General features: G+C 39.6%; 1 protein-coding gene across 5 annotated transcripts in view; it reads left to right on the top strand.

Moving 5' to 3' along the window:
• MPDZ (multiple PDZ domain crumbs cell polarity complex component) overlaps positions 1 to 25,212 on the top strand; it is a 662,189-nt gene extending 636,977 nt beyond the window's left edge. For all 5 annotated transcript variants that reach the window (XM_029605550.1, XM_029605570.1, XM_029605559.1 and 2 more), the window contains 4 exons: positions 6,978 to 7,082; positions 17,304 to 17,416; positions 22,872 to 22,995; positions 23,783 to 25,212. In XM_029605550.1, the coding sequence (XP_029461410.1) occupies positions 6,978 to 7,082; positions 17,304 to 17,416; positions 22,872 to 22,995; positions 23,783 to 23,929 (489 nt within the window). In that variant the 3' untranslated portion in view covers positions 23,930 to 25,212. The remainder of the gene's footprint in view (positions 1 to 6,977; positions 7,083 to 17,303; positions 17,417 to 22,871; positions 22,996 to 23,782) is intronic.
• The last annotated feature ends 1,062 nt before the right edge of the window (positions 25,213 to 26,274 follow it).

Here is a 26,274-nt window from a genome sequence, read left to right as displayed (position 1 = left end):
GGGAAATGTTTAAAAAATTTCTCAAGGAGATATTGTTATATCAAGATGAGGAAATACCCAAAGTTTCAAAAATTTATTACCTAGAGAAAAAGGCCCCCAGAGTCACTGGTGAGCAGACTGGTATTGGGGAAATCCCATCTTCAGTGGGGGTGTCGACCTTCTTAGAGGAGTCAATCGACATCATTAATAAAAGAGCAACTCTCTTTTTATCATTTATAGCCGAGCAGGATAAAGAAAATATATTTAAGAAGTTTTTTAGATTAAGGAATATGTTATTTTGTGGGCACAAGTTACAAATATTTCCAGATGTGGCTAGGGCCACACAAGCAAGAAGAAAATACTTTCTTTCATTAAAAATGCGGGTACTTGCAATAGGTGCCACATTCTTTTTGAAATTTCCGTGCCTATGCTTAGTTAACTATCAGGGTAATAAATATGGTTTTGTGGATCCTACACATTTAGAAACATTTTTACTAGATAAAAGTCAACCTGAGGTATAGGGGGAATAATGTCCAGAAAAATAATCAATCTCCCTTCTCTTTAAATTATTTCGTATATACATATTAGAACAAATAGGTAGAATACCTTTTGTTATTATATGTAAGATTGCTTAAATATTTGAATGGTATAGATCTCCCCCAATTATGGGATATGTACTCAATGCAAATGATGATTTAATATGGGTTTTTGTAAAGTAGTTGTGTTATGTTGAAGTACACATTTTCTAATTTTCATGATGTATATAATTGTGAAAAATCAATAAAAATTAAATTTAAAAAAAAAAGAATTACAGTCTTGGACATTTGTTCCCGTTGAGTCGTGTCCAATGTCGCCATTTCTCAAATTATGTGTGTCTGAGTTCAAACCGCTTGAAGAAAGTATCTACACGTGACTAGCCGTTTGGGATATGCTGATGGAATGAGCAGTGGTTTAATGGATTGAAATATACTTCTGGATTGGATTACCGGAGCAGTTCCCCTGAAGCAGGACTTCGGTCTGAAACATGGCCATGTCGGGACTTTCGGGACTCCTTTTCGCTGATAAGTATTACAAAATATACTAAATACTTGGCATTGAGTGAGTTGCCTCAGCTTTTCCACTTGATTATACTAATTAGGAGATATTTATCCGCATTTTCGTGTTTTGGAGTTTTATGAAAAATATAAAAAAAGATGCATCAAATAGAAATGTTACTCAAATAAAAAAGTAAAGTGACCCTTTATCATAAACGAGTCAGTTTATAAATTCTGATTCGGGATTGAAAGGTTCAACAAATTTTGTCGGTAGTAGGGTGTTACATAAGCAATACCAGTATACCCTCGTTTTATATCAAGTAGACAGTGAGCCAGCCACACAAGGCTGGATCACTTTAGGTAGGCCTACAATTACCTGGCCATATGTATCTGCATACGTTTTGGGTGAATAGATTAGCTGGCACATGGATCCTGCTGAATATAGGGGCAGGTTCTGCTGCTAACTGTAGCTGCATCACTTGTCCACTACCCAGCCTAATGATTATAGACCTCAGTGTATTTGCAGCCTCCTAGAACACAATCAGGCCAATGCAATATCGGCGTGCATTAAAGGTGCGCTCATCATTGAGAGCCCGCTCCCTTAATATGCACCTCTCTGAGGCACCCAATGCAAAATGCAAATGGACTGCCATGGTAAAAAGGAAACACAGGGAAATTGCACGCCCCTAGCGCCTCCTCAGCAGTGGGCGCCCAAGAGAGGTGGCTGGCAGCCGATCAGAAAAACGGATGCTCAATTTTAGAACATCAGTTTTCCTAACCTGACTGTTAGCACACTTTTTTTTAAATTTATTTTTGGGACATTTCTAATTTTTTAATTCCTTTGACCTAATATCGCCACAATATTAAGTCAGTGGAAGTACAGAAAAGCAGTATTTTCTGCTTTTCTGTACACTTTTTGGGCTCCTCCAAAATTAATGCCTGCTCCAGCACAGGCGTTAATTTGGTGAGTAAAAATATGCACCTTGGGCACACATTTTTTTTTTTGCATGGGGGGGAAATAGATAATAGCCTCATCAACATGCATTTGCATGTGATGAGCGCTATTACCTATGCGTGCGATTGGAAGTATGTTTTGGATGCGCTAATCCCTGTTTTGCATGGGGGTTAAAGACACGCATCCAGTCATGGGTTACACCGTGCACTGCAGCCAGCACACAGTTTAGCATCAGCCTGAATGTCATCCCAGAAAGTAGCTTCTATGTCAAGCTCATATAGCATGCTGTGAGATAACTGAAGAATCACGGAGATGTGGAGGATAGAGAGGCTCCCCACTGTCTAAGAGCAGAAAGTGATGAGGCCTGCTGTTGCTTGTGACCAAGGGAACTTTCTCCTACTCACTACCACCCCTGCATTGCCTTTGGTTGCTGATATGTAGAAAGCTATTAGCAAAGTCTTGTCTATGTGTTGTTACTATCCCTTATTGGCGTCATTATTTATTGAAATAATAGATCAGACTTTGCTAATAGCTATCTATATATCAGCAACCAAAGGCAGTGCAGGGGTGCTAGGGAATAGGAGGAAGTCCGCCTGGTCACAAATAACAGCAGGCCTCATCTCTTTTTGCTCTTAGACAGTGAGGGCACTCTATCCTCCATACCTCCATGACTCCTCAGTTGTCACACAGCAGACTATATGAGCTTGATATAGAAGCTACTTTCCGGAGTGATGTATTCTAGCAAGCTGCAAGTTGATAAACGTATATGTAAAATTGTCATACCTAAAAAAGCTAATGTAATTCCTGCCTTTTAGGTGGAGTTAAGACAAATGGAAGGGCCCCAGTGTTATCTATTGTTGGGTCATTTATGTTATTACACCTAAGACTAGACAAGATTTACATGTACAGTATCTACTCTCTGCACCTGCAAAAATATGTTCATTAGAGATGAGCAAAAAAAGTGGTTAATGTATTTTTCAAGTAAGATTCTGACTAAAGAGTTATGTGATTACATTAGATGCTAGACCCAGAGAGAAGGCTCATTGTTTGGTCAGAAGGTAATATATCTTCACAGTGGAAGAGACCACTAGTTTGTTATAGCTTGACATGAGCATAGTTATACAACCTATTGATCACCAACAGAGTGAAGAATTACTCACCTCTAGCCAAGTTTTTCTAAATCTAGTCCACATGGAGGTGAACACTAGCTAGATAGTGCCCATCTCACATCCATGCTCATGTACCCAATAGTTAGCAGAGTATGCTCTCTGGAGAAGGCAATATGAGCCACTTGTGAAGCTCCACACTAAGGAGTTCCATGTTTTGTTCTAACTGCTCTTCCTTGGGAGTATACATTTAGCTTTCCTTTATAAGGCCTAGGCCACATAGTCTTGCATGTGAGCAATGTGCCTACTTGGAATAGCCAATAGCACTCTAGCATGCAAGGTCATGTGGGTCCCAAACCTCTAACCTATTGAAACCTTAAGACAAAAACCACATAATAAAAATACATAACTAGAAAGTGAAGTTTCAAACTATGTGATCACTTTAGTAAACAACATTTGTAGTTACAACATTTAAAGCAATTCAACATCTTTGGTAATCATATTCTGCAAGGACAAGATCAGATAGCCCATGACATTGTAACTGAAATAACCAGCACATTCTATGGATATATGTACCTACATGGTTAAAAATGGAAACACAATATATACAGAAAAATGATCTGATCCTAAGTAAAATGATGATTACCGCAAAGAATCTAGAAAGTGGAAGTGACAACCCAGTTTTTACAGGACAGCTCTAATGTTAGAGCTGATGCCAGCTCAGCAAAGTGATGGCAAGTGAAGGCCCCGACAGTCCATGTTGAAAGAGTATACTCTAAACAGACTGCAAAGAGCCACGGCCGCAAAGTTGACATAACAGGCATCAGGACCAAGAATGGAGAGCGCAGCATGGATGCAGCAGGACCAGGACTGGAGACCACAGCAAGGAGGCAGGTTTATGGGCAGAGCACAGAGGAGAACATAAAGGAAGCATAAGGGCAACATTGGCAGAGAGTAGACCATCCACTCCAGCAAGCTGGCACAGGAAGTCTGAAGACAGGATGGGCCCAACAGTCTTCATCCATCTAGCTGTTGCAGGAAATCTGTAGATAGGCCTGGCTTGATTGGGGCTGTCAAGTCTGAGTTCAGTTTGTAAGGATTGGTTGGCGCAAGTTGACTTCTTGGTCCTTTTCCTTCCTGGAACTTTTGGCTAACTGGGGGTCACATTTGTTTAGGAAGCCTACCCCTTGGCTGTCCTGAGACCCTGGAACTGCTTCTCTGAGTGGATTCCTGTGAGGATGGTGATGCAGACTGGTAAATGCTGAATGAGTTGTATGACCGCTGTGGCCAAATTATTTTTTGAAGTCGAGACGGTGGTTAAGCTCTGTGTAAGAGCTGCTGTTTGCTGCTGCACAGCATTTGTGTGGTCAATCTGAGCCTTCCTCAACCGAACCACATCTGCCCATCTATGGTGAAGTTGCAGCCCCTGCCTCCTCTCAATTCAGTCTAGTGTGACCTGCACTGTTGGATCCACTGTTGTTGCTGCTGGTGCTGCAGGTAGTGGAGTTGCTGGTCGTTGAGGTGCTGTGTGTGGCTCTGATGATGGCATTGCTGGGCTCATGGGATGACTGGCTGGGTGTCTTCGTTTTTTTTTACTATTGGCTATAGTGGAGACATTCCCATTTGTTCCTCCCGATGCAACATTTTGTGAAACATGGTCCCGTGTCAGGGGACGAACTGTTTTCTAAACCTATTTAGTGATGTACTGTTAATAATCTGAACTTGGGGGCATTTCCAAGATGGCGATTTAGACGGCGTCTCTGTCCTGCTCCCGCTTGCCGTTTCTACTAAAAAGTAAATATTTTCCACTGATTAAGTGGTTTTCAACTACCATTATGCCGCATAAACGCAAGGCCAAGATCAGGGTATTCCCAGCGGACCCTGATATTGTGGCGGAGCAGCGTTTGATTACTCAGTACACCGTCACTGGACAACCCAAACCGACGGAGAGCCCCATTGGCGGTTCGGGGAGAAAAGCCACGATTTCGCCCGGGGAAATCACCTTAAGCCCGCCGAACCCAAAACAACCTCTAATTGCATCCTCGCCGAAGCCTGTCGCCTCTGCACTAACATCGACGGAGGGAAGTCTCGTCGAAGCGTTTGTGCTGGCAGGGAGGAGCGGCAGTGAAGCGGAGCAATTACCAACTACCATGCTGCTGAGTGCCCCGGATCCAACAGAGAGAGGAGCGGTTGGAGGGGAGATCTCCCTGGCTGGAGAGGAACGAGACTCAGCTAAGCAATCTGGATTGAACGATCTGGAAGTAGAGGAATTTATCAAACCAGAGGTTGTCTCGATGGATTCCCTATGGGGAATGATGGCAGGTATGGCAAAACTGATTAAGGAACAAACCTCTCAAATTGCAAGTTTGGGAAAGAAACTAGATTTGGTGTCTAAAGACAGTTTACTGGCGCAACAAGAACAAGTGCATGTGACTGAGACGCTAAAAATAGAAGTGAAAAAGTTACAAGACACATCCACAGGCCTAGTGCGGGACTCTTTGGCTTCTTCAAGACGATTAGAAGTAGAGAATTTTCTTAGACACTTGAATATTAGACTCCTGAACTTTCCTAAAGTTTTGGGTGAAATACCTATTGTGACTTTCAAGAAATACCTTCAAGAGGCCTTAAAAATTCCAATTGATCAGATACCTCCTGTTAAAAAAATCAGCTTTTTATCTCAAAGAGCTGGTAATGTTTCTTTAAGGGAGGGGAATAGGCCTGATTTATCTAATCTTACCCAGTATTTGGAAAATTCTGAAATAGAGATAACAGAGAGAGCTGTATTGTTTATCTCACTATATTCGGAACAGGACTTTAGCTTTATAATGAAAGCTTATTTCAAGAATATGAAAGAATTATACTTAGGTCAGCTGATCCGCATGTTTCCTGATTTATCTCGGCCTACTCAATTGCGACGAAAAGTTTTCCTATCGATGAGAGCGGAAGTGTTGGCACTGGGAGTGAGTTTTCATCTTCGATATCCGTGTAGATGTGTAGTTAAAACCTCTAATAATGTTTATGTATTTTTTAACCCGGACCATTTGAGAGAATTCCTTGTTAGTAAAAGCCAACTGCAGAACTTGCGCCGTCTTGTTTTTCTTTTTTTGTGTTGTATTATTTTCAGTCTTCTCAATTCTAGTAAATACGCCCCCATTCTCTCATATTTACTTATATAAATCCGATGGGATACAGTTTATGAGAAGGATTATATCAATGATGTAATTAGACTCATGTGATCTTTGCAAATTTTATTTCTTCTTATTTTGAATACTTGTACCTATGGAAATGTTATCAAACAAAGTTTATTCTTTGTGTACTATGCAAAATTGATAAATTAAAAAATTAAAAAAAAATAATCTGAACTTGTGAATTTACTCTCCTTTAATAAACATATTTACGCTCCTTATTTTTAAATTTGCAGACCCTTTAATCCCGGCAACACACCTGTATTTTGTCATTAATTTATTTGTGTGATTTGTGCTCCTTTACATGTATTTTTGTGGTGATTACCTTGTATAGAAACATACCATCATGAGCAAGTTGATCAGAAAGACAGTCTACAAATTAAATAAATAATCTGCTCCAATTCTTTAATATTCCCAATGTTAAGAATGTCTTAGAAAATAGTGTATAACAAATGCAGGTTTTTTTTCAATAGGAAACAAAACTCAATTATGGTTAAGAAACAGTGTGTTAATTTAATGTGTACATGTACATTATCTTTTTTTATGTTTCACATTTATTCAGTTTACAGTACTTCCATTTATTCTGCATTACAACCTACCATTCTATTTAAAAAAACATATAATTTAGTTTGTGTTGCTACAGTATCATGTTAATATCTATGACATAATTTCACAATAATAAGCATATTTTTTCAACTATTTTCCCCTAACCCCAAAGGTTGGAGATAGGATTATTAGCATTTGTGGAACATCCACTGAGGGCATGGCACACTCCAAGGCTGTCAGTTTATTGAAAAATGCTACGGATACTATTGAACTGCAGGTAAGAAGCTTGCTAGCCAAGAGAATTCAAATGAGCTATGTTTTGGGACTGCAACATAGAAAACAAATGTTTTAATCAAAGTATTTAGTGGAATGAATTGTGTCATGATATGGTGCACATAAATATTCCCTATGACTTTGTCAAGGCAATATATAAGGAAAATTATGCTGTTCTTAGTCTCAGTTACTGTAGTGCAAACCTGTAAGAGGGAAATAATTGTTCACCCATTGAGGAACACAGGTTTAAATTCTGATATGTTAACAGTCATCTTAACGTGCATGTCTCTGGGTCATAAGCACAAGGTTCAGGATAGTTTTGGGAGAAGGCAGTATCAGAATGCTGTGCTTCAGTCCTTCATAGCATCTTGCCAAACCTATGTTATCCAGTTCTAGCACACCATTTTTGAGAAGACACACAGTTTCACTGAACACCTTTTTTAAGAACCCCAGGTCAAATTTAGTTTTGTTTTGGCACAAGCAAGGATTGTGAAAAGCATCATATCTACTTGGTATATGATGCTTTTGAAATGGTATTGAGAGCTTCTTCAATGGCTGTTGAGCACAGGTTCCCAAGACGGCATGCATCCAGGCAATGTTAAGATGTACAGAAAACGTTTGCTGATATGTCATATACAAAAGGGAATCTTATTGGAAATAGGGTCAAAGATGCCAGGTCCTCTCTTTCCTCCTGTTCTCCTCAACCTCTGAGCTAACCTCTTTCAAGAGGTACCAGTGTCATCACCCCAGGAAGCATTTCTATCAGCAGAGAAAATTATTCTAGGGATCGGCTCACCTCTGTCACCAGCAGAGCGTCAAGCTTCACTAATGTGAAGGGAGACACTCTAAGCCCCAGATTATTATGCCAAAACTGGAACATGTAGAATGGATTAGTGTGGGCTAGGGAAGTGGGCATTTGTTTAAAAAAAGACACCACAATTTTTTTTAACCAGGGAGTAATTTTCAAAGGATTTATTTATGTGAGTAAAATTAGCATATATTGTAGCAATTTTCAAAGGCATAAAGTTTAAAATATTGTGCTTAGTACATCATGCTTTATAGGGGGAGATTCCAGTTTATTTGAAGAAGTATTTGATAGTGTATACTTCATCACATTCATGGAAGTCTGCAGGTCAACATTTACTAGTAGCAACTCCTGGTGCCAGAGCTATACAACTGAAAGAGACTAACCGTTGGGCCTTTTCTTGTGATGCCCCCGTGCTCTGGAATAGGTTGCCTTTAGAGTTACATTCACTGTCAGATTATAAATCATTTTGGAAAGCCTTAAAGACTCATCTATTTATTAAATATTTTAAAGTGCTTTTGTTATATTTTATATGAGAAGGATGGATATGGGAATATGGGGGTGTTTTGAAGTATGTATATGCATTTGTTTTATTGTTTTATGTTGTTATAATGTTTCATTGAGAATGTTGTTTATTTGTATAAAGTTGTTGTAATCCACTCAGAACAGAAATTTGTAAATGGGTGGAATAGAAATTCCTATAAATAAATAAATAGATAGATAGATAGATAAAGGAATAAAAGAAAGTTCTTTTATGCACTTAAACATGCACTAATACATGTGAAACCTATTGACAATTCAACAGCATATGGGGTAGATTTCAAAGCAGCGCGCAGGCGTACATGTGCGCACGCTACCTGGCGCGCACACATGTACACCCGATTTTATAACTTGCACGCGCAGACGTGCACAAGTTATAAAATCAGGGGTAGTGAGCGCAAGGGGGTGCACAATTGTGCGCACGCCGAGCCGCGCTGCCTTCCCCCGTTCCTTCCCAGGCCGCTCCAAAATCAGAACGGCCTGGAAGGGAACTTCCCTTTCCCTTAACCTAACCTACCCCCTCTGACCTTTGTCAAACCTTTTGCACCTGCCTGGAGGCAGACGCAGGTTGCGCGCGCCAGCAGCCTGCCAGCACGCGATCCACCGACACAGCGGCAATGGACGCTGTGTTGGAGGCCTCTGTCTCCGCCTGTGCCCCGCCCACACCCCGACCCTTTAGTAAAGCCATGTTTTGGGCAGCTAAGTCTTTCCCCTACCTCTCATCTCTAGAAATGCCTCCAAGCCTCTGATCTAAAGAAAAAGAAAAACTTGGAACAGATTTCAAACCTGCCTTATTTAAGGAAGATTATTAAGAAGGTAGCATATTTAATTATTTGGATTTTTTGATGACTTGGCATTTTTTGACACTCACAGATTTGGTTTTAGATCTAGAAGAAATATGGAAACATTGATAGTGGCATTGTTAAATAACCTCAGGCATAAACTTAAGGCAAAACTGCAGGGTTATACATGTGGATCTTTCCTCTGCATTTGATACTATAAACCACAGTCTGTTATTCAACAACTGGAAGTATTGGGAATGAGAGGAAAAGTGTTAATGGTTTATATCTTTCCTGTAAAACAAGGAGCCAAAGGGTAACCATGGGGGCAGCAAGATCAAATCTGTGGTTATTGACCTGCGGGTATACCACATGAGTTAGCATTATCTCCTGTGTAATTTAACATTTATATTAGGGATGTGCATTTGTCGGCCATTCATTTCGAGCCATGTACTCATATCTCCCTCTTGGCAGGTACGCGCTCAAAACTGGTATGCACGTATTCCAGTGGGCGCTCACACGTACCGTTTGGAGATACGCGCACATCGATGGAAATAAATGGCCTAAAAAAAGCAAATGAATGCACATCCCTAATTTATATTAGACATTTATGCAGCATTATCCAGCAGTATAAAATTGGCTATCATCTGTTTGCAGAGGATATCAAATTATATTTTACATGAGGCAGGGATAAGGAGCAAGTTATAGTTGTTAAGAACGTTAATGAATGCTTAAAAGGAATCTCAACTTAGTTGTTGGAGAATAGGCTCAACCTGAACCCAGATAAAACTGAGGAGTTGTTAATGTGGTAGATGGTTCCTGATCCAGGTCACCAGCTATGTTATGATGATATGTCTTTACTTAGAAGTGATAAAGTATGCATTCTTGGGATCTGGCTTGATTCAAAGCTCTCATTGGAGGTGCAGATTGCTGCAATCTCCAAAAAGTATTTAATCAATTGTGGCTTTTAAAACACATAATGTTACTTGTTTAACACTAGTGACCTAGCAACACTTGTGCCAGCATTGGTAATGTTGCATATTTAATTATTGCTTGATCTTATTCAATGGCTTGTCCTAGAAGCGGGCAAAGAAATTACAACACATTCAGAACATTACAGCAAGGCTTCTTTCTAATTTGGTGTACTGAGAGCATAGTAGCCCAATTTTATATTCATTATATTGGTTAGCAGTAAAGAATCACTTGCACATTAAATTGTTTATGTCAACATTTAAATCTAAAAATGATCTAGCCCTGAATATCTTACGGATAGGGTTGTTCTTCGGCCAGTAAAAACGCTATTCAAATAATCAATACAATCAAAGATGAAAGATGATATTATCATCCATCTGGGAACCAATGACCTTGCTAGAAACAGCATCCAACTGGTAAGAACATAAGAACATAAGAAAATGCCATACTGGGTCAGACCAAGGGTCCATCAAGCCCAGCATCCTGTTTCCAACAGTGGCCAATCCAGGCCATAAGAACCTGGCAAGTACCCAAAAACTAAATCTATTCCATGTAACCATTGCTAATGGCAGTGGCTATTCTCTAAGTGAACTTAATAGCAGGTAATGGACTTCTCCTCCAAGAACTTATCCAATCCTTTTTTAAACACAGCTATACTAACTGCACGAACCACATTCTCTGGCAACAAATTCCAGAGTTTAATTGTGCATTGAGTAAAAAAGAACTTTCTCCGATTAGTTTTAAATGTGCCCCATGCTAACTTCATGGAGTGTCCCCTAGTCTTTCTACTATCCGAAACAGTAAATAACCGATTCATATCTACCCGTTCTAGACCTCTCATGATTTTAAACACCTCTATCATATACCCCCTCAGTCGTCTCTTCTCCAAGCTCATTTCGGTAGCCCTTCTCTGTACCTTCTCCATCGCAATTATATCTTTTTTGAGATGCGGCGACCAGAATTGTACACAGTATTCAAGGTGCGGTCTCACCATGGAGCGATACATGGAGCGATCCAGTCTCTGGCGAAGCAAATTAGTCACATGGCAAAGACTATTGCCTTTTCAGAAGTCTTACCTGTTCATGGAAAGGGGAAAGAGAGACTAAATCAGATACATAAATTCAATACATGGCTCAAAACTTGGTGCAAGGAACAAAGTTTTGGGTATATTGGAGGCTGGGGCAATTTATGGATCAGAAAAGAGCTCTATGTCAAAGATGGCTTACATCTATCTATGGAAAGAAAAAGGATACTAAGGGATAAATTCAAATCCTATGCCATAAGACATTTAAACTAAACGGCAGGGGTGGCAGGAGAGCATTGGAATGTCACCTCCCAATACCAACACCACCAACAACAAAACAAATAAAAAAACAAGGGATAAGGGTAAAGAGGATAAAAGCCAGCTGAACAAGGAAAAAAACAAGTTCAAGAAAAGCAGTAAACAGAACAAGAGAAATTGGACAGCTATGAGCACAAATGTTCATAGTCTGGGTAATAAAATCCCAGACCTGCAAGCCCTAATGGTGGAGGCGGACTTGGAAGTTGTTGCTGTAATGGAGACATGGTTCACGGAATCTCATGATTGGGATGTGGCCATACCGGGCTATAACTTGTTAAGGAAGGACAGAGAGGACAGAAAAGGGGGAGGAGTAGCTCTTTATGTCAAAAACAATATCCAGGCAACTGAACTGCAAGGAATAGGGGGTAGAGAAGAAGCCTTATAGGCTGTCCTTAAAAAAAAAAAGAGGATGTGCATCCATTTTTACTGGAGTGGTTTACAGTCCTCCAACTCAAAACTGAAGAACTAGACAGAGAGCTGATTGAAGACATCCAAAAGGTGGGAAGGGAGGGAGATGTGCTGATTGTTGGTGATCATCAAATGGTTTGGTTTGATATTGCAAATAGGATACGGAGAAGTCACACGAAGACCCGAGTTTTGAACTTCAAAAATACAGACTTTGCTGAAATGGGAAAATTCCTGGAGATGGAACTTGAAGACTGGGAGAAAATGGAGAGGTGGAACAACTATGGTCCAAACTAAAAGGAGCAATTACAAAGGCAACTAATATTTACGTTAGAAAAGTAAACAAAATCAAGAGAAATAGGAAACCCATCTGGTTCTCAAAGTAGGTGGCTGATAAAATAAAAATAAAAAGAACGGCATTCGAGAAATATAAAGGATCCCAAAATGAAGAACACAGGGAAGAATATCTGGTTAAACTGAAAGAGACAAAAAAAGTAATCAGGAAAGCAAAAATTCTGGTGGAAGAAAGGATTGCTAAAGAGGTAAAGAGAGGTGACAAAGCTTTTTTCAGATACATCAGAGAAAGGAGAACAGTCCAAAGTGGTATAGTGAAACTGAAAGGTGAAAAGGATCAATATGTGGAAGGAAACAAAGAAAAGGCAGAAATATTAAACAAATACTTCAGTTCAGTGTTCACTAAGGAAGACCCTGGAGAAGAACCATTACTGGTTAACAAGGCCATTTACGAAGAGAATGTATGGGAAGAGCTAGGAAAACTGAAAGTGGACAAAGCCATGGGGCCAGATGTACTGGGGGGTCCGCGGAATGACCTGTTCAATAGATCCCTTGAAACTGGAGTGGTGCCGAATGACTGGAGAAGAGCGGTGGTGGTCCTGCTTCACAAGAGTGGGAGCAGAGAGGAGGCTGGAAATTACAGACCGGTTAGCCTCACCTCGGTGGTAGGAAAATTAATGGAGACTCTGCTGAAAGAAAGGATAGTGAACTACCTACAATCTGGCGGCTTGCTCGATCTGCGACAGCATGGATTCACCAGGGGAAGATCCTGTCAGATGAATCTGTTTGATTTCTTTAATTGGATGACTAGAGAATTGGATCTGGGAAGAGCACTCAATATGATTTAGTTGGATTTTAGTAAAGCCTTTGGCATAAGAACATAAGAAAATGCCATACTGGGTCAGACCAAGGGTCCATCAAGCCCAGCATCCTGTTTCCAACAGTGGCCAATCCAGGCCATAAGAACCTGGCAAGTACCCAAAAACTAAGTCTATTCCATGTAACCATTGCTAATGGCAGTGGCTATTCTCTAAGTGAACTTAATAGCAGGTAATGGACTTCTCCTCCAAGAACTTATCCAATCCTTTTTTAAACACAGCTATACTAACTGCACGAACCACATTCTCTGGCAACAAATTCCAGAGTTTAATTGTGCGTTGAGTAAAAAAGAACTTTCTCCGATTAGTTTTAAATGTGCCCCATGCTAACTTCATGGAGTGCCCCCTAGTCTTTCTACTATCCGAAAGAGTAAATAACCAATTCACATCTACCCGTTCTAGACCTCTCATGATTTTAAACACCTCTATCATATCCCCCCTCAGTCGTCTCTTCTCCAAGCTGAAAAGTCCTAACCTCTTTAGTCTTTCCTCATAGGGGAGTTGTTCCATTCCCCTTATCATTTTGGTAGCCCTTATCTGTACCTTCTCCATCGCAATTATATCTTTTTTGAGATGTGGCGACCAGAATTGTACACAGTATTCAAGGTGCAGTCTCACCATGGAGCGATACAGAGGCATTATGACTTTTTCCGTTTTATTCATCATTCCTTTCTAATAATTCCCAACATTCTGTTTGCTTTTTTGACTGCCGCAGCACATTGCACCGACGATTTCAATGTGTTATCCACTATGACACCTAGATCTCTTTCTTGGGTTGTAGCACCTAATATGGAACCCAACATTGTGTAATTATAGCATGGGTTATTTTTCCCTATATGCATCACCTTGCACTTATCCACATTAAATTTCATCTGCCATTTGGATGTCCCGCATAGAAGAACCATAAACAAAATGAGAAGCATTGGAGTGAGCGCCAAGGTGGTGATGTGGATTACAAATTGATTGACGGTTAGAAGACAGAGTATAATGGTACATGGAACCTACTCTGAAGAGAGAGTGTTAAGTGGAATGCCACAGAGATCAGTGTTGGGACCGGTTCTGTTAAGCGTCTTTGTGAGCGACATTGCGGAAGGGATAGAAGGTAAAGTTTGTCTATTTGCAGATGATACGAAGATCTGCAACAGAGTGGACACGCCGGAAGGAGTAGAGAGAATGAGGCGTGATTTAAGGAAGCTTGAAGAGTGGTTGAAGATTTGGCAACTGGGATATAATGCCCAGTAGAGTCATGAATCTGGGATGTGGTAAACCAAAGGAAATGTATGCAATGGGGGGTGAAGCACTGCTATTCATGGAACAGGAGAGAGACTTTGGGGTGATAGTGTCCAGTGATCTAAAGATGGCTAGAAGAATGTTGGACTGCATAGGGAGAGGAATATCTAGTAAGAAAAAGGAAGTGATAATCCCCTTGTACACAGGTCCTTGATGAGGCCTCACCTGGAGTACTGTGTTCAGTTCTGGAGACCATATCTCAAAAGGAACAGAGACAGGTTGGAGGCGGTAGAGAAGGGTGACCAAAATGGTGGGAGGTCTCCATCAAATGACTTATGAGGAGAGGTTGAAGGACCGAAATATGTATACTCTGGAGAAGAGGAGGAACAGAGGAGATATAATACAGACCTTCGGATACTTGAAAGGTTTTAATGATGCACGATCAACAACAAACTTTTTCCCTGGAAAGAATCCAACAGAACTAGGGATCATGAAATGAAACTCCAGGGAGGATGACTCAGAATCAATGTCAGGAAATATTTCTTCACAGAGAGGGTGGTGGATGCCTGGAATGCCTTGCTAGAGGAGGTGGTGAAGACAAACACTGCAAGATTTCAAAAGGGCATGGGATAAAGACTGTGGATCCCTAAAGGCAAGGGGGAGAGGAATGAAGTAAGAGGCTTGGGGATAACTTGCTGGTGTGACGGATACTACCCTTAACAAATAAGCCTTCATAATGTGATGCAACTCCATCAATGCTCGCTGTTTCAATGGCAGGGGGAAGAGAAGAATGGAATTCAGTCAACAACCAACAAGGACATCGAACTGTACAGTCTGGGATAACAAATAAGCATAGGGGTAACTTGCTTGTTGCGACGGATACTACTCTTAACTAAAAAGCCTGATACTACACTTCTGATGCAACTCCAACATTAGTCTGCTTCAATGGCGGAGGAGGGGAGGGGAAGGAAATTGGACTCAAACAGTAACAAACATAAGCCCTGACCTTGGACTGAGTAACTGATAAATATGGGAAACTGGTAGGCTATGAGGTCCTTTTCTGCCATCATTTCCATGTTTCTATATACTGTGTTTCTCCAATAATAAACCCTACCCTGAAAATAAGCCCTAGCTTGATTTTCAGGATTTTTGGAGTAGGGCTTGACTTCTCAGCGGCAGTGGCTTCTCAGCCGTGAAGAGGAGATCCTGGCAGCAGCTCAAAGTCGCAAAGGAGTGGAGGCACTAAGGCCATGAAGATGGAGTCAGCGGCGGCGGCTTCACACTGCATTCGGCAGCATTGGGTCGGGCGTCCGGTAGCAGAGATGGCGGTCTGGGGCGGCGAAGGCCGCATCAACGGGGAACTGGCGGTGTCGGAGTGGTGAGTGGAGAGCCTGCTCGCGGGATGGGCTCCGCGAGCAGGATCGTAACAGTCATACTTCTATCTTAACCAGTCAGTCAAAAGACCAACATTTTTCCTGAGGCCCTATGCCAGCAAAGGTGAATAAGGCCTTCACACTTTGAACTGCAAGAGAGTTGTAACCTTCTACCTGGAGTGGGCTAAAGATCTTAGAAAGTCCACCCAGCTTTTTGTTTCGTTTTTCTCTAACAGGACTGGGATAGCCATATCAAAGAGGACTCTAATTAGATAGCAGATTGCATGCGCATTGCTTATTCCCAAGCAGGTTTTACCTTAGAGGGGCACATCAAGCCTCATAATATCAGAGCTATGTCTGCATCGGTAGCCCATGTAAGGTCAACCTTTGAAAAGATATGGAAGGCTGCAATGTGGAGTTCAGTCCACACATTCCTATCTCAGCGTTTAGCAGTGACTTCCTACAGAGTGTCTTTGAGAATTAGAACCCAACTCAAGCCTCATTTGGCCCCATTTTTGTTCTGAGTTGACCTTTCATTTAAAGAAAAGAAAGGAAGTTCTAATTCAACTAAAATAGTTGACCTGCCATTTTGGGAGACAGTTGTATCATCCTGACTTTATTCTGAGGCCATCCCTTAGCTAGGAATTCCCAGTTGTATGAAGGTTGGGAATCGGTGTTCTATGAAGTTGCTGTTTAGTCATAAATCTTCATCCTCCATACCTTCTAGAATTGAGCTCATTAGGTTAATAATTGAACTAAGGCATGCTACAAGTGCATGGCTGCACAGGATCTTTTGCAAGTGCTTAGTGGAGCTGAAGAATGTCCTAGAAAGCTCTGGAAGAGAATGTCCAGTTCAGCATGATCAGTATGATGTCATCCAACTATGTAACTGGTGAACTGCTGTCCTCAGAAAATACCTATTACAGGTAAGTAATGTTTTACTTGCTCCACTCATTAATGACAAATATCAGGGTTGAAACAAGTCCTGGTTGGGCTAGACACCCATATATGACAAGAGACTAGCTAATCAAGATTTAGGAGCAGAGTGTCATCAACAAAATACATTTATTATTATTATTGATAAAAGCACTGAATGTAATACTTGAACTTGTTGATTTCAGGTTTTGGTGGAATAGTGTGTAACTTGGGTACTTGGGACCAGAATAACCACTGTCCGAGGCAAGATGCTGGGCTTGATGGACCTTGGTCTCACCCAGCATGGCATTTCTTATGTTCTTATAGCTTTGTGACATGGGTTCAGGGTATTTCTGATTAATTTTGGAGCACATATAGCTATAATTAAGTGCCAAAAACGTTTATCAGTGAAGGCAACATGCCTGAAAACTATTCAGGATTCATTTTTTATTCTATAAGCATAATAACAGTGAATAGAATCTTATAGAGATTTGCAGCTTTTCAAATCTTTGCTTTTACCTTATCATCTAGTATTTTTTATCCTTTCTTATATGGCAGGTCAAAGTGAGATTGGAACATATCAGATTACCTTAAACAGTAGCTTTCAAGTATTCAAACTGTTACTAAGATACTGTATATTATGGTACTTATGCATCTTTTGCCTTCCTCCTTCTATTCACAATTCCCCATAGGTGGTGGCTGGAGGAGATGTAAGCGTAGTAACTAATCATCCTCAAGAGCCAGCTGGATCCAGTCTCAATTTTTCTGGACTGACCTCAAGCAGCATTTTTCAAGATGATTTGGGGTGAGCATCTGTGGTATTCAGGGTCTTCTGAAATATTATTATTAAGTTTATCTTATACTACCAGATGTATGCAGTACTGTGTAGATAAACATAAGAGATTGTCGGCTCCATAAAGCAGGGACTATCTAGTCAAAATCACGGACTAGACAAACAGACAAAACAAGTAAGAGGCTTAGGGTAAAATCACAAAGGGTATGAATGGAAGAACGAGAACCAAGTGGGTAATTAGGTAGAACTGATTGAGGAAAGAGACTATTTTAACTGAGTAGAACCCCAGGAAATAAAGCCTCTGTCTTTCAAAAGTTTATATGAGAAGATGAGGTGGAATATAAAGTCAGAGAAAAATTAAATTTCCAAGCGCTGGTTTTTAATAGAAATGCAAGAAATTGTACACAAACATACAGCCAAAGTTAAATCACTTGCGTTAACTCCAAAAGCACAAAATAGGCACCTAGGTATAAGACTTATAAAATCAGAGACAATTAACATTTCCAAGCACACTCTTAATAGAAATGCAAGGAACTGAAACATACATTTCTGAGAGCCATATTAAATGAATTATATCAGGAGGAATTTCTACTAGTTTGTTTTTCTAGTTTCCTTAATTTATTTTGAATGGAATGGATAGAGCAGGAGTGGCCAACTCCAGTCCTCAAGAGCCATAAAGAGGTCTAGTTTTCAGGATATCTGTAGCAGATATGCATGACATAAATGTTCATGCACTGCTTTTGTCGTATGTAAATAGATTTCGTGCATATTCATTCTGGATATCCTGAAAACCAGGCCTGTTTGTGGTTCTTGAGGACTGGAGTTGACTGCCTGGGATAGAGTTTTATTGCAATTTTTACAAAAAGAATTAACTACTATGTCATTATGAAAATATACTGAAAAGAAAATAAATATAGTCATGCTACATTTGTGGTCATTGATATGATTCTCATACCATGAAATCAATTTTAAATCCTGGTTTTATGCTCTACTTGTAGAGTTTACAGTGCTTAGAAACCCACTAGAATTCTATTGCTAGCAGCATGTTGAAGCAGGTTTAGTGCTATAGCTGTTTTCATATGTGAAAATCCTAGAAAAAATCTTACTAAAACTAAAAATATGATAGAAGCTTTTATTAGGGTTAGGATTAAAGCTGTGTTCCAGGTTTCACGATGCTGAGCTCTCATCCATTAAACTACATTGCCAGCCTACTTAGTAAGAAGTTTCAGGTTTTCTGCATTTTCTATAGTCTTTAGCACATTCTCCCCTAGATTCATCATTCATCATATTTATAGCAGAATGCTGAGTCACAAAAAAAAAAAAAAAAGGGGCGGGGGCGATAGTGAGCAGCTGGCGGCATCGCGGCAGTGTGGTTTTGCCCACCACGGTGTGGTCGTGCCATACACAATTGCCCCCATAGTGCCACGGGAAAAAGTGGTGTTATTTCCTGTGGCGCTGCCGGCGATAATGTTTTCCACATTATCGCCAGCAGCGCTGGCAGGCTATAACCCCGCCCCAGTCTGGCCCACACTCCTCCCCTTCCCCTAATTTAGCATGGCATCGCCTAGATGAGGCTGTTATCGCATGTGGTAGAGCTTTATCGCGTGCAGTAAGGCCCTAAAGCATGCAATAATGATCCCTCTCAGAATAAAGAATGACCCTGTCTGTGACTTAGCACTTGGAGAACAGTTTGAAAACTTCATTAAACAAACAATGTGAAGTTAATGAATAAAAATAGGTATGCTGTTCACTAGAAGGTAGAACAAGAATGTCATTCAAAATAGAAATTAGCATACCTCAGAAAAAGTATTTTGTCTTATATCCAAAATGTTATTTATGTATTTATTTATTTAAGGGTTTTTATATACCACGGCTTGTTAGTAAACATCACCTCGGTTTACAATGAACATTAAATGTAATGTCTTCTGTACCCCAAAGGAAGGCCTGTAAGCATAATCATCATGCTTCTGGAAAAAAAAGTTCAAAGATTCTGCATCCCTATTTTTTTTCACTTTTGGACTCTCATTTTTATGAGTTTATTTTTTTATGGGGCGAGTGTTATACGTTTGTATTTATAATTTCCAAAGTATAAGAATAAGCTGTACACTTTCCAACAGAAATTCTGTAAGAGTGCTAACACAATACCGTAGCTAACATTAAATAAAGAAAATCATTAATGTTAGAAGTCTTATAACAATAGTTTACCGCTAAAGGGAGGGGAATCAACCTTAGGAAGAAAATTCAAAAAAATAATAGAGGAAATCCGAAAAGACTGGACAGCAGCAGCTTCTATACATCCTACAATAAGTCGTAAGGCACATTAGCAGTTAGCTATTCTAAAATGTATAAATAACTTACTAATAAACAAGACTGACAGTGGAGGTAAGTCAAAGAATATATAATGAACCCCCCTGAAAATTAACAATACATTTACACGGAAACCATAGATTAAAAGAGGCACCCAATTAAAACAATTTAGATCTGAAAAATAAACACTGTTTCCTTTTCCTTTCCACATTCCCTGCCACTTCTGAAAACATAGAAATCTTACAATACAAAAAGGTAGCATCTCTAAATCTTAAAGATGTTTGAGCTCCCTCTCTGATCTAAGGTCTGACTGAAGAAGTAGTGTCAAAGGTTGACACTGCATCATTATCTAACCTCTCTAAAAATCCAATTAAGGTGATATTGCAGAAGGGTTAGAAGGTAAAGTTTGCGATTGAAGGGAGGTAGCAAAAGACCAATGTCCATAGACTGGGAGAGAGACCTCAGGATGATAGCATCTGATGCTCTGAATGTAGTGAACCAATGTTGCAAGACAGTGACTAAAGCTATAGGGATGCTAAAGGAGATGATAATACACCTATACAGGTTGTGGGTGAGGCATCATTTGGTACCTAATCTAAAAAAGGATAGATTCAGAATAGAAGCAGTCCAGAGAGAGGCAACCAGAAAACATCAAAAGACTTACGAGATATCTATACTCTGGAGGAAAGAAGAGACAGGGGAGAGATAATACAGACTTTTAAATACATGTAAGATATTAATGATGCACAAGAATTGAAGCTTTTCTGAGGGAAAATATGCTGTAGACCTAGGGGTCATGATATGAAACTCCAAGGGGAGAAACTCAGGAACAATGTCAGGAAATATTTCTTCATGGAAAGGGTTGTGGATAGATGGAATGCCTTCCTGGAAGAGGTGGTGAAGGCAAGTACGTTAATATTCATTTATTTATTTATTTAAAAGCATTTATATCCTGTACCCTTCAGAATTCGGGGTGGGAAACATAAAAGCACACATAACAGTTAAATATAAATCAATCATGGACAAATAGAGCAGACTTAATATGTACTGTGCTAATGCCGGTTAAGCAAAACTGAATGGCATGCAAAATTGAAACTGTCATTGAGGAAGTACCTGACGAACAGTAGGATTAAGGGCAAAAGCAGCCACAAACAGATATGTTTTTAGGGCTTTCTTAAATTTCTTTGGATCGTTCGCAGGTGCTGAGGGAGTAAATTCCACAAAATTGAGCCAGAGAGTGAAAAGGCTTACTCACATGTGATTGATAATCTAGCAGAGCATAGGGAGGAAATGTCCAAGAATGTTTGGGATGCTGATTGTAATTTTTTTTTTGGGAGTGTCGAAAGGTTTGAAAGTGCTACTGATCCATGGTGATGAGACATGATGTATAAAGTTGTGTATAATATATGTTAATTTATATTGAATATGACACTGAATAGGGAGCCAATGTAGGGATTGAAGAATTGGTATAATATGTTCTCAACTATTAAGACCAGTAAGAAGGTGTGCAGTGGAGCTTTGAACTATCTGTAATGGCCTGAGTGTGGAATATGGAAGATCATTGTAGAGGGTGTTACAGAAGTTTAGGAAAGTGATGATTAATGGTTGCAATACAATCCTAAAAGTGTATGCTTCTAGCAGAGGTTTCAAGTGGTGAAGGAGACAGTTTGAAGAATGAACAGCTGTGTTTTTTATGAGTGCGCGTCAAAAGGGTAGAGTCCAATAGTATGCCAAGATTGCGGGCATTTTTTGCAATTGGTATGGAATAAGAATCAAATTGTAGTAATGGAGGAGTATCATGTGGAATGGTGCAGCCTATAATCATGATACAGTTTTTTGTTTTTTTTAAATAGAATTCAAAAGGAACATGGGACAAAAACACAGAATCCCTAGTGGCTAGAGGATGGAAATAAAAAAAACCAACAACCTAGTAACCTGTGGTAACTTTAAGTATAACTTTTCTGCACAGAACTGCAGCTAACTACTCTTATTAGAAAGTATGGGGTAACCGTATAAAGCAGCAGCAGTTACTACCCTTAATAGAAAGTACAGGAGTAGCCTGCACAGAGCAGCAATCGCAACCCTAAATAACTTGCTGAGCAGACTATAGACCATTTGGGTCTTCATCAGCTCTCATTTATTATGTTACTATGTCAAGAGTAAGGACAACTGGGATTACTGCCTCTCCATAACTTTCCTCTTAGCCTGAGTGAGGTAATACATTTTAGACAGAGGAGGGAATGACATTCCAGCACTTTTAAGACCTCGAGCAAATACCTCTTAAACACATCATAAGCTGATACAGAACATTTTCAAAAAATTGATCAGATGCAAATTCCTACATCTGATCAAATTTTCTAAATTTTCACCTTTACTGTGCAATGTCAAATTATCCTTAAGCATCAAAAACTCATTAAGTTCCAGTTTCTTCAATCTGTCTTCATACAGTTTCATTTTAGTCCGCAACTCTGTTATCTAGGATTTCATTGAAGAAGATACCGTATTCAGCTGAGTGGATAATTGTTGAATTTGCCCTGAGAAGGAGAGATGCACTGCTGCTATGGCTTTCCATAGTGTCTCAAAACTAAGTTATACGGCGCTTCAAAGACTTTAATCCCTGCTGAAGGGCCTGAGACCTGCCAGTTTTAGTACATAGATCTATTAGTGTCCTCCCTTTGATGCCATTGTAGGTCTGCCAGTCTTCTCTAAATAGATTTGTAGTTGATCATAGAAATCATAAGAATTTTTTCATTGACATCATTTCAATGTATATACTCTATTGAAAAATGAGGCTTTATGGGTCAGATTTTCAAAGCCTGTTGGGAGGTTGCAGGTCTATGGATACCCATGGGACGTTTCCCTTTGAAAATGTTTTGCATGGCAGGGACTCCATGTGCATAAGTACCCTGCAAAATTTACAGATGCAGACTCCCTGCCAGAAAGAACATGCTAAGAATAAAGTATAAACTTCCTGTGTTTACTTTCCACGCATGGTTCTGGCCCCATCACCAGCACTGCCTCTTTTCCTACACTGGAGGGTGGAACAATTTTGAAAGGGGCTTTCTCCATTGATAATCACCCATTTACTGTGGAGAATTCCTTTGAAAATGTCCTCCTGTAATACAATCCTAATTTGTTTACATCTTTTTCTCTATTGTAGACCTCCCCAGTATAAGACCATTACTCTGGACAGAGGACCTGATGGTCTGGGCTTCAGTATTGTAGGAGGATATGGAAGCCCTCATGGTGACTTGCCTATTTATGTGAAGACAGTATTTGCCAAGGTAAAGGCTCAGGCTTAGACAATACTCAGAACCATTCATTATTTGTGGTCAGGAATTGATTTATTAGTTCATGGCCTGAGGTGAAAAGTCAAAGATGATTATCAGTCCACCACATTGCTTCAGCTCTTTCGGAAGCGGTATTCCATTAAAAATAATCTATATTTTGAGAGACAAGTACATTTTAATGAGAGAGACTGTTAAATTTGCAAAGTTTAAAAAAAAAAGGTTGTAAAAGTCATGGCCCTTGACCTATTTATTCATTTTTGTGATGGTTAACCCATTCTGAGACACAGAAATATACAAATGCATGTCTTCAATTATATATAAACAATTGTCAATCAAAAACAATTGGTCTCTATTGTAATGTCTACTATGTACATCCCAATGTATATATTCTGTTCTTGTACATGTTACTCAAATAGGAAGGGAGAAAAATATGTTAACTGCATACAGCCTCCTTCTTACTGATAAAATAGTGTGTCTAGTCAGAACGGAGACATGAGCATCGGCATGGTTTTAATGAGCAGAAACTGAACCTACTTAGCTAAAAGAGATGAAGAAAAGCATTCGTACAAAGAGCAGCATTTGCACATACATTGGCAGCAGGAATCTGATTTTTCTTGTTCAGCAGAATCTTTTGCAGACAGTGGTATTGGGCATGAAGTTTATCACTATCAAACTGATTAACAATGCGATTAACATAATTTGTCACAGTTCTTATTTTGTGCAGTTTATGCAAGCAAGTTAACACAGATTTGGAGTTCTAAGCAGTTTCTTATGCTTGTAGGGTGCAGCAGCAGAAGATGGCCGCCTGAAGAGGGGTGATCAGATCATCGCTGTGAACGGGCAGAGTTTAGAAGGGGTCACACATGAGGAAGGGGTTGCTATTCTTAAGCGGACAAAGGGGACAGTCACGTTGACCATACTCTCCTAAACTTGCAGCATACCAATAGTAAAAAAAAATGTGTATTTCAGTAAAAAGAAATGGAAATACATATGTAGCATCCCTGCCAATTCAGTATTATCAGGCTCTGTTACACAATGAAAGCACTGCTGAGAACTACATGACTATTTCTAATAGAGTTTAGTATGCTTGTCTCAGCTGTTGGAAAGCAGTATTAGACAGACAGAGTTTTTCTAGCAGAGTAATTGTGTTTAAGCCACCGCTACACGCAAGCTTATATCCATAACTGCACTGCAAAACTACATTTCTGCAATTGTTTAAAAATGTAAGTATGATAACTGTTACAAAATAGTAGGCTAAAGGAAAAGAACAAAGATTAGAAACAGAAATAAAATCACAGATAGTCAAAAGAATTAAAACACATGATAAAGCAGCAGCTAGAACAAAAGCAGACAACGGACTGAATATATTGTATGGTTGTAACCCTCTATGAAAAATGTCCAGCCTTCTAATCTTGTGTATCAAAGTCAAAAAAGCACTGGTGTTTGTTATTAGCATATCTCTTGTAAATAACGTATTGTAGAACTATGTGTTAGAATGTTGAGGGCATTGTCTCTGTAGTGAACAGAGCAACATGTAGATCATTGACTATATTAAAGTGCTGATGTTTAATATAACATTAAAACACTAACAGGACATTATAGAAATACATTATATAAATATTATACACTCCTGAGATTATATTTATACACATGAGAAATACAGCACTAGGGTTTTTGAAAATAGAAAGCATTGTGTTAAATATGAATGACAAATGCAGGGAAACCTTCCATTAATTATGTACAAAGTATATACTAAGCAAAAAATAAAGGAGCAAATCCAATTCACCACCTACCAAACCTTAAATTAAAAAAGCTGAAAAGTAAACACTTTATCAAATTCAAAAAAACAAAAACATTTCGTGAACAAACAGCTTTTTAAAAAAGTTAAAACGGCATCAAATGCGGCTCAAAAGTAGAATCATTTACTTCAACACAACCCTCACACTTGTCATCTGCCATGATAATTTTTGAAACCTTTTTTTTTTTTTTAAACTATAACAAGTCCAGTCTTCACAATGTCTCTAATTGAACTAGACATCAATCCACAAACATGTCAAAGTAGAGAGCGTAAAGATGTAATATATAAATACGTTGGGGCTGATTTTAAAAGCCCTATGCGTGCCGGGTCTATTTTATAAAGGCCCGGGACTCATCTAAGTCCCGGGGCTTTACAAAAGGGGCGGTCCGGGAGCGGGGCCACAGTGGCCATTTGCTGCTGTGTCGGAGGATCGCCTGCCTCCAGGCAGGTGCAAAAGGTGAAATAACAGTTTGGGGGGGGGTTAGGTTAGGGTGCGAAAAGGCTAGGGGAAGGGGTGGGAAGGTCAGGCTAGGAGGTAGGGAAAGGGGGAAGCCCACGGGCGACGGTGCATGCAGGGTGCACAATTGTGCACCCCCTTGTACACACCAACCCCCGATTTTAGAACATGCACACACATGTTATAAAATCGGGCATACATGTGTACGCGCTGGGTAGCGTGCGCACACGTACGCCCACGCGTCTGTATGAAAATTCACCCCTTAGCTTGGTAGATGAACAACATAAGATTCAAATGTTCAGATATGCCCGTTCTTGAGTCTCTTCAACCACATCGCAAACAAAACTGGTGTTTCACTGACATTTCTGATTTGATTCAAGTTCCTCTGAGGGAATATTCATGCAAAACACCGGTATCTGGACATATTTGCGGATTGATGTCTAGTTCAATTAGAGACATTGTGAAGGCTGAAATTGTTATAGTTAAAACCCTGGCAGATGGAGTTGTGTTGAAGTGACTGATTCCACTTTTGAGCCCCGATTGATGCCATTTTAACTTTTCTAAAATGTTTTTAGTTCAAGAAATTATTTTGGCTTTTTGAATTTGATAGTGTTTACTTTTCACCTTTTTTGATTTAAAGTATCTACTATACATATTTTAAGTAGTGACAAGAACTATGTTCTCAAATGTCCTTCCTACTGCATTATTTGCAATGCAGTACAGAATTCACCAAAATGGGAAGATGCTAGTCAAATTTTTTTTTTTTTTTTTTTGGGGGGGGGGGGGAGTAAAAATTTGGGAAAATCAGTATTGTTCCTTTCTGCACCTTTGTTCACAACCTACTGTGATATTTGCTCACTGCTTAAACAAACTGAAGCAACCCTAAACAGATGCCTTGGATTTGCTCATAGTCATCAGTTACATTCTTCTTTTGAAATTAATAAGGATGACAATGGATGGAGCAAGTTCAAGATTTGTGGAGAAAGACCCAACTTAACAATAAGTTTTACTTTTGTAT

The sequence above is a fragment of the Rhinatrema bivittatum genome, chromosome 1, assembly GCF_901001135.1.
Source record: "Rhinatrema bivittatum chromosome 1, aRhiBiv1.1, whole genome shotgun sequence".
NCBI classification, from domain to species: domain Eukaryota; kingdom Metazoa; phylum Chordata; class Amphibia; order Gymnophiona; family Rhinatrematidae; genus Rhinatrema; species Rhinatrema bivittatum.
Note: the sequence above shows the minus strand (reverse complement) of the source record. Positions and strands in the feature narration are given on the sequence as shown.